This window comes from Molothrus aeneus, chromosome 15, assembly GCF_037042795.1.
Source record: "Molothrus aeneus isolate 106 chromosome 15, BPBGC_Maene_1.0, whole genome shotgun sequence".
Classification (NCBI taxonomy): domain Eukaryota; kingdom Metazoa; phylum Chordata; class Aves; order Passeriformes; family Icteridae; genus Molothrus; species Molothrus aeneus.
Window position 1 is genome coordinate 155,230 of NC_089660.1, and position 9,356 is coordinate 164,585.

Consider the following 9,356-nt stretch of genomic DNA (forward strand, 5'->3'; position numbering starts at 1 on the left):
CTCCTCAGGATTCTAAAGTCTAGTGGGCCACAAACAGAAAACATTTGAAATATACAGTCACTTATAACAAAAAGTCACTAAATATGCTAGCCCTAGTTAACAGTGCAATTTGCTTTAGAAGGGGTCAATCCTAGTTACTAGTTTAGTTCAGAACGGGTCAAAGACACTCTTCATGAGCCAGCATTCAGCCGCTACACTCGGCTTTAGTCCAACCCGACAGTGGTGAGCACCTACTTGGGGGACAGCCCTTCTAAGGGCATCTGCCACAGCGCAGATCACCTTCAGTCTGCCAGCTATCAGTTTAGAGTCTACGAAGTTATTTTTCTTGGGGCTACCTGAGGTCTTGCTCAAATGCTCAAAGTCCGGACATGTACGAGTGAAAGCCCTAAAGGAAAGAAAGGCCCATGACCACATACCTCTTGACTACAAAGTCTCTGCCTACAGCTCTTTTCTTCGTGCTGTCTCATCTCTCCAGTCAGGGCCCATGAGCTACTCAGTAAGTGCAGTTCGCAGTCGCAGCAGAAATATCTGTAACAGTTCATTTTACCGGCTTTACAGAAAGTCTCCAGTGGCATTTCTAGAAAACAAAAGGACACAATGCAACAGGCCACACAGCGTACCACACCAGATACTGGGCTCCGAGTATGCTCGAACTAATTTTTAGCTCCTTATTTCTAAGGGGGAAAAAAAAGAAAACCGAACAATCATTTTTCCTCTAATGCAATTAAAGTGCAAACCAGCCACCTAGTCGAGGACTATCCACACTTCCCCACGTAAAAAGTCGCTTACGGAAAGGGTCTCTGGCCTCTGCAGCACTCCCCAGGCCAGACGATATCCTACCTATTTCGGAGGCGTGTATGAAGAACGACTCAGTCTCCACTAAACGAAAACGAACAGTGACGAGCAGCGAGGAAGCGCTGATGGTCGGCCTGTGCTCCGGCGGCCTTTGGGAGCCCCACGGAAAGCCGCAGCCCGCTGCTCGGCCCACTGCGGAGCGGAGTTCCGCTGCTCGCAGGCGCGTGACCCACCGCCGGCGCGGGCCCGGCCTCCGCCGGAGAGGGCCTCCCGAGGGGAGGGGGCGGAGGGGGAGAGCTGGGGGGAAAGGGGAGGGGGAGTGCGCTGCGGCATCACGGCGGCTGCGCGGCGCAGCCCCGGAATGCCTGAGCAGGAAACTCCTTTTTTGGGCCGCGGAAGCTCCATAAAAGGCATGGAGGAAATGCCAAATATGGTCGGTGCTGTTCCGGACGGGGACAGCGGGGACGGTGCTTCAGTTTAGCCGGGACCGTCCCCGGCGCGCTCCCGGCGCTGGCGCGGCACCGCGACCGCTGGAGGCCGGCGGGGGGGGTGGTCTCCTTCGAGCCAAGCCGGGCGGCCGTTCCTGTCGCTAGTGGTCAGACCTGAATTGGGTTTTAAATCACAAACAGCTGAGGTTTAGTTCCGAACAAATGGGTCTTCTGCGCGTAAGCGCAAAAGCAAGAGGTTTTCGCTTCCTTCCTCGCCGCTGCACTTCCTGCAGGGGGAGGGTTTTCCCCGCCAGTGACAACACCTGCTGTTTCCTTGGGAACAAACTCCTTGAAACCGACTCATCCTACTAATTGGACTAGAAGCAAACTTTTTAAGAAACAGAAATCCTGTCTTCAGGCCAACACCAAACGAAAGATCTTGCAGAAAATGTATGGGCAATGCTTTCTCATAAGGCATTTTTCTTCCCTGAAATTTGTTTTCAATTTATGGGACAAAGGCCACGAAAGTAGTGGATGCAGAAGACCCATGCATTTATTTCCTTTGTGTTACGCTAGCAAGGGTGCACCGCCTTCATTCCTGTATAGCCAAGCATTACTCCCTTACTTGGACTGCTTTTCACACAATGCACCAAAGAGAACCTATCTTCTTTTTTCCTCTTTAGGCATGAAAATTACTCATTTCAAAATGCTCTGGAGAACCTGGGGCACCCTCAGGCTCATCAAGCATTGCTTGACAGCCTACTTGGTCAGTTTTTAGCACAATCAAAATTCCAGAAGGCTAGACCAGGAGACAGTAATTGTGGCTACTTCAAAAGAGAAGAGGTGGTGATGCACCTAATGCAAGGACATGAGTCCGCCATCCATGTTTTTTGAAAGCAACCAGACATAAGATTGATTTTGTCTCCTTTCTTTAAACAAGGCTTTTTTTTTTTTTCCTGGAGACAAGTGGTTATGTGTTGACTTTGAAGCAACTAAAAGAGTTGGGATTGCTGTGGTGCAGTCTTCCTAAGTAGTAATTTCAAGGAAAGTGTAAGTCTGCACAATTTGATGTTTTATTTATTTTTTTTTTCTGAAGGGTATTGTACACCAAATATCCCAATGGCAGAAAAGCGCATTCAATGTGTTTAGAAGCCAAACAGTCACTTTCATTTTAACAAACACAATTACAAAGTAAAAATAAACCACAAAATAATGAACTGCATGTTCATAACATACAAAAATCGCTGCCTACTCAGTAGGTAACTACAACATTCCAACTCCCGAATATATATATATATAAATTTACATTTTTGTAACAAAAATAGACTTTGAGAGGTGGAGGGGGAGAGGGTCTGGGGTTGGTTTGTTTTTTTGTTTTGTTTAGGGTTTTTTTGTTGTTTCTCTGATTATTTGTTTTTGGGTTTTGGTTGTTTTGTTTTCTTTTTTGGGTCTTTTTTTTTTTTCTTACATTCCATCCCCTGGCCCTTTCTCTTGCTCCTCTCCCCACCCATTCCCTGCTCTTCCTTACATTCTTTGAGTAACATCCCTTCCACTTTAAGGCAAGATGCAAAGCATCCACTCACACAAACGCATGACGTCAGCAAGGCTTCACAAAAAGGCACCAAGACTTGTAACTTTTAAAACAAAACTTCTGCCACATGTGAGTGTCTCATCAGATGATAATTACATAACATCACTCCAACATGCTCGAATACAGTAAGTGCTGTTCCCAAAGAAGTTTGAAACGCATTATAGCATTGTCACTGAAATAGAATTAACATTTACAAAATATGGCCCTGCAAACTCCAAATTATACAATATGAATATGCAAAGATTTTTTCCACATCAATAGTACCTAAAGGAAAGCAAAACCATGGCACATGTACAATTTACATTAGCTAGATACTTAATCAAAAGTCCTTTCTTCCTAATAAAAGACTATTGTTTACGGGGAAAGTTATATTGAACTTATATCCACAGTTCATGCAAATTAAGTCATTCAACAGAGGTGGAAAACTTAAGCAGCAGTCGATTCAGGCAGCTGAAGTTTAAACTAAATAGCCTTGCAACGTATGGTGTTGTGGGAGTAATCAGAGACTCCATGTCTGATAATACCAATGGAAAAGGTGAATTATCCTGTTCCAGAAAGTAGTCTCAGCAGATCTCAATTGTCCTTGGAGAAAAGGCTGAGTTCATGTCTGAAAGTGCTGAGGTTACCTGTGAGCTGAAATTGTTGGTGACTCCTGGAGATGAGAAGGAAGTGGCCACTTGGGTCTGAAAAGTGGCGGTGCCAGAGGGGTAAGTGGTTGCTATAGAAGGAGATGGGAATGTGGTGTGTGCAGGGGAGGGATAGGAAGAGGGAGCAGGAGAAGTATACGCTGTGCGCACTGGGGAGGGATAAGTGCTGGCGATGGAGGAAGGGTAGGATGTAGTCACAGCGGATGAATAGGCAGGAACTGGGGAAGCAGTTGAGGCTGGAGCTGCCTTTTCCACTTTCTTGTCCTTCTGCCTAAGGTGGATTTTAGTGTGCCTCTTCCTCTCATCACTTCTGGCAAACTTTCTGCCACAAATGTCACAAGCAAATGGCTTCTCTCCTGTGTGCGTGCGGATGTGTGTAGTCAAGTGATCGCTCCTGCTGAAGTTCCGCATGCAAATGCGGCACTGGAAAGGTTTCTGTCCCGTGTGGATGCGTATGTGCCGTGTTAGCTCATCAGATCGTGAAAACCTCCGGTCACAGGACTCCACTGGGCAGGCATAGGGACGCTCATGAGGAGGTGTCTTGCTGGGACGGTTGGGGTATTTCCTTATCCTGCTGGGCTTGATCAGCTGGGACTGATAATTAGCATTGAGGGTCTTCAGCTCTTGGGAGCCAGTCTGCGTAGCAAATGCCTTGATGGTGGACAGTGGTGTGAGGGAAGGCTGCTGTGCTCTGGTCTCAAGAGCTGGGAAGGGCTTCTGATCAGCTGGAACAAGACTGAGCTCACCCTGTTGCTGAGGGAACAAGTAATCCGGGATCATTGGCACCTGAAAGTTGGTTTTAGCAGTCGGATAAGCTGGAGGTGGATACTGGATGGGGGCTCCAGAGGGGTTGGGGAAAGACTGGGTCTGGGATTCAGGAAAAATGTCAGAGCTGGAATTAGGGAATGTTGGTGCAGCCGAATAAATTGGATTGTTCTCGCTGGCTTGGACAGAACAGCTCAGTGGGGAGCTCTGCGAGGAGGAGGATGGTGATGATGAAGTAGGCGTAGATGTGGGAGGTGCATTAGCCATGCCCACCAGCCCACTGACGAGGCTGAAGAGGGGCTCTGGCCATAGGGGGTTGCTGCTGTTGGGGGCCGGCTCTAAGGAGAAGCGCCCCGTGTAGGTTATCGGTGGCAGTCTCGTCGTTTGGTTGGGATAGCTGGTTTCTGGCAAGGTTTTCTCGTTCAGGGAGATTTCAGGAAAAGTGTCTGCAAAGAGAGGAGTAGCGATTAATTCCAGCAGTTACTGCAGCTGCTGCCGGTGCTTCGCGAGCAATCCTTCTAACAGCGCAGCCCCAGATTCTGGTTAATTACTAATTGAGCGTAACATATTGCAGCGTCGCTGGCAGGTCTCCAGCCGCAGCTAGTCCGGAGCCGCTGACGCACGCAGGAGAATCCCCCCGCGCGGCCGCCGGGACAGAGGCGACGCTGCAGCGCGGAATTCCCGCAGGCGTCGCTGCCCCCGCTGCAGACCGGGACTCCCCGCCCGCCTGGGCGAGGTCAGCGCGCTTACCTGCCGCGAGGTGCTCGAAGTGCTGCTCTCCGGGCTCCCCGGCGGCGCCGAAGCCCCCACTCTCGGGTGCCCCGGGCGGGGCAAGGAACTGCGGACCCCCGCCGCTGAGCAGCATCATCTCCTCCAGCTTGGGATAGTGAGTGTCCATGGCAGGGGGCGAGTGCGGGAAGGCGCCAAAGGGGTCGGAGATCTGCAGCGGGGGTAGGAGCTGCATCTCTGCCTTGGCCGCGGCCATGAGGGCGCCGGGCTCCGACTCTGAAGGGTGATGGCGCTGCCGCCGCGGGGCCGGCGGACGGGCCGGCTGCGGCGAGGCGGCCGTCGCCTGCTCTGCGCCCTGCGCCGCTGGTGCCCCGGCGCTGCCCGCTGGAAGCGCTCGGCTCCCCGCCCGCTCCGGCACCGCCTCTATATATCGGGTCTCACTGGCCGCAGCCCGCCCCAGCCCTGACGTACATGGCCATATATGGAAAGCAGGAAGCCCTTATATGGATGCGGGCCGGAGGACCCCTCCTGGCGTCAGAGCCTGGCACCGGGGAAAGCCGGGCCAGGGGGCCCCGCCCGCCCCGGGCTGAGGGCCCCACGCCCGGTGCAGGTCTGACCCCCGCCATGGGCAGCGCCGCCGCAGCGCTGCCGCAGCATCGCCGGTCCCGGGAGACGGGGTCCCCGGCCCCCGCCGGCTCCGGTCAGCCCGCCGGAAGCACCCACCGTACTTTCCATATTAGGAAACAACCTTATAAGTCTCGATTCCGGCGGAGGCTTCCCGTTCCTTATATGGCGATTCCGGCCCCGGGTTGGGGGGGCGCAAAGCCTGTCTGCAGACGGGTGCGCGCCCGCCCCCTGGCAACAGAAGCGCGCGGAAGACCCGGGCCACGAAAGAGGGAGGATGCTGCCCGGGCGGGTGGCACAGGAGCCTCGGGGAGCACCCGACAGACCCCTGCGTCGCCGCCGTGTTTTCGCGGGCAGAGCTCCCCCTCGTCCCCACCCCGTGTGCTCAGCTCGCACTACTCGCCTCCCCTCCGTCTCCGCGGTGGAGCCAAGCGCTGCTCACGGCGGCTCCCGCGGCAGCCTCGGAGTTTCCTGTGGAGTTTTCTGGGTGCTGGCAGCGCGCCCAAGGCAGGAGCTGCCTGCTCCCGGAAAAGAGGAATCTCCGGGATTCCAGCGGCCTGCTGGGATGGCCCTGCTCCGCCCGCTCCCGACGGAGGTCTGCCCATAGCGCCAGACCGGGACAGACCCCGGCTCCGTGCGCCTCCTTCACGTAGCGGAGAACAGGGCACTGATAAACAGAGAGCCCCAGATACTAAATAGCCACAGCCACCACTGACTTCAGGGCGATGAAATGTGACAGCGCTCGGGTACTCTACTCTCGCGGCCTTAGGTCTGTCCCCTGACGCGGCTACAGCTCTTTCCTGCCCACCCCGCAAAGCGCTGGCTGCACCCTGCACCGGCTCCGCATGGAACCCTCGGCCGTCTGCTCGACGCAACACGCACGCCAAGGAGCCGCGGAACATCGCTGCCCGGGCCGGGGGAGCCTCCCGCGCTATAAATACTCGCTCGCCGCGGCCGCCGCCCCGCCCCGCCCGGGCAGCCCCGCTGCCGGCGCGCGGGGCTCCCCTGGCGCCGGGCCAGGCGGCTCCGGCGACGCAGTGAGGCCGCAGTGCGCGTGCGCGGCCATCGCGGCGAGGGCTTCCCCGCAGTGTGCGGGGCTCCGGGGGCGGGGTCGGAGCCGTCGCCCGCAGCCCGAGGCTTAGGCGGGCCCGATGCCGCTGACGGCGCCAGAAGCTCCGCGGCGCACGGTCGCCCCATCGTCGGGTGCAGCGCGGAACTTGCCGGACGGCCGGCTCGCCGCTGTCTGCGGCTCCATGTTCTGTCGCAGACGGGGCTCCCTCTGCCGCAGAGACGGAGCGTAAAGGCAGGCGACTTGGTTCCTCTTCTGGTCTGGCCCCGCTCGCTCGGGGCGCCGCTCGCCTCCGGGCACGTCCCGCAACTCGCGGTCGGTTGCAGGGCTGGCTCTTCCCCGCGGAAATCCCGGGCCGAGCCGGGCCGGGCCACACAGGGCTTTATGCCAGGCGGCCTTCTTTTGCCGTGGGAAGGCAGCTGCATAAACCACTAGCCTCTACAGCCTTTGAGATTTATATTTAAGTTGCGAGCCACGGCAGGCCTCTGTCTGCCCGCTTTTTTAGAATATTTAGACTTTTGCCATGCATACGGTTTTTAACTGAGTTGCTATATTTAGGACAGTGCCTTGCCAGTAACACTGTGCAGTGCCTCCTACACCGATGCATTTCCACCTTAAAATCAGTGATGTACTGTAGCACCACAATCCAGGCTTTGGAGGATAGCTTCTGCTTATCTGCAGCTGCTGTTACTCAATGGCAGCTACTACACGTGTTCTTTGGTACTTACCCTTTATGGAGAGAAATCATACTAGTTTTCAATGCACCAGGCCAAACCTCTATTTTGAAAATGTGATTTGGAGCTTTTCCTTTTTTAATAGATACCTACTGCAGGTTTTGTGACGTCCCATACATAATGATTTCAACTAGTTTGATTTTCATCAGCATGTCATGGTTTGGAGCTCTGTTAGAAAGGGATGAGTAGCAGAACTTGACTTTTTCTGTGGTTTGTTTTGGCTTCTGAACATCTTACTGACATCGCATCTTCCTTGTCCTCTTTTTTTATTCTATTCCTTTTCAAGATCAGAAGGAAGTGCCAGTTTCCTAGAGAATTTCATTCATACACTAGGAGGATGAAGAAATACCGTAGACCACTCTGTATGATAGGCCCAATATTCCTTTACAGATATCGAAGTGCATCATTCAGACAAATTTGGTTTTTTGTCAAAATCCGGAATCACAGATGGAAAAATCTAATCCTCTTTTTCTTTTCAACTACCTTAATTTTAATCAATTTGTATAAGATAAAACAAGAGAGCTGCCTTAATAGTTGCAGACAGAGCAGTGTAACTAGCTTGAGCTGCACCTGTGTTACAGTAATAAAGACTGTTTTGCAACGTTGCTCTGTTCTGGTGAGGCTTGCTGGCTTCAGGGAAGTACTGGAGAGGCCGTGGATGACTTACAACCTGTGCACTGAGCTAGGAAATTGCCTGTTGTTACGAGTTTTCCAAACTCCTCTTCTGTGTTCAATTTTCTTTTTCTGAATACAACATTAGGTAAGTGGGAATTGCATTAAAGTTGTTACATTTTTACTATTGACATCCAAGATCTGTTTAGGTCATCTAGCCAGACATTTGTGTTTTTTTCTAGGTAGTATGATTTGAAGGTCCAAAGAATTTGCTATTATTGACTAGAATTTGAAATGTCTTTCCAAAATGGCAGTATTTTAATAAATTTGTAACACTTCCTCTTAATGTTCCTAGTGAAAGCACAGAAATGTAATAAGACACTGCCACTGGAGCAGCCACAATTTTATTTGAAAATTTAACAGTTTTGGCTCTGATTGTCTACTGAATAAACATGCGCAATACACTGGGTCTCCTTGAAAGTCCGTCGTTATCAAATATATTTTCTCTCGATACATTTCAGTGACAAGAAATGTATTGACAGGACACAGAGTGCAAAATGCTATGGGGTCAGGGAACAAGAACATGGTTTCAAAGTTAAAAATTACCTGAGATGAATCCTTGGTTTTGTTTTGCTTGCTTTATTAGTAGAGGCCGGTACAAACTATTTTATAGTCAGCCTCAACATACCTTTCAATGTTTATTTTTTCACTGGTTTTTTGATTCAAACTAATCTGTTGTGAGATTGTGCCAATAAAAGAATCACTGTGCCTTTATGAAATATGTTTCCACACAGTGGAATTACATTTTTATCTCTGTTACTTTTTGTTCACTGCTGCTTTCATGATGGGCTTACTTCTAGGTTTTTCCAACTTGTACTTTAAATTATGCAAGTCACTTGCATTTCTTGTACACAATTTTCAAGGTAAGGGGATGGTATTTTTTGTCTCTAAGTATTCCTCAAATGTCCATCTGTCTTGAAATTTTTAATTTGCAAATAGGGAATACAGAGCAGGGGGGACAGGGGGGCAAATCCTCCTTAGGAAGCAAGCTTTAGGGAAACTAAGCTTGCAGCTGCTGTGAGTGTCAGTGCTGCTGCTGGCTCGGTATCCATGGAAACTTGATTTCCCATCTTGCTGCAGGAATTAATTGAAGATCCCAACCCACTTGCTCAGGGAATCACCGTGATATTAACTCACATCCTGCCATAAAGCTTGCTTTAATATCTCAGATTCTCTTTTCATCAGAACAAAAGGTTCAATTAGCTTTCACCAACTTTAAAAAAAAAAAAAAAAGGCCATAGAAATCTTTACTGCCTCAAAACCAGGGCAGAGAACATAGAGCTACATCTTGGAGATCTACAT

The 9,356-nt window shown here is 51.2% G+C and overlaps 1 protein-coding gene across 1 annotated transcript; it reads right to left on the reverse strand.

Moving 5' to 3' along the window:
• Positions 1–2,274: 2,274 nt before the first annotated feature.
• EGR1 (early growth response 1) lies at positions 2,275–5,324 on the reverse strand. Its single transcript, XM_066560225.1, has 2 exons — positions 4,977–5,324; positions 2,275–4,672 (listed from the first exon to the last, which is right to left on the reverse strand). The coding sequence occupies exons 1-2, from the start codon at positions 5,209–5,211 to the stop codon at positions 3,378–3,380; spliced, it is 1,530 nt and encodes a 509-aa protein (XP_066416322.1). The 5' UTR covers positions 5,212–5,324; the 3' UTR covers positions 2,275–3,377.
• Positions 5,325–9,356: the final 4,032 nt, after the last annotated feature.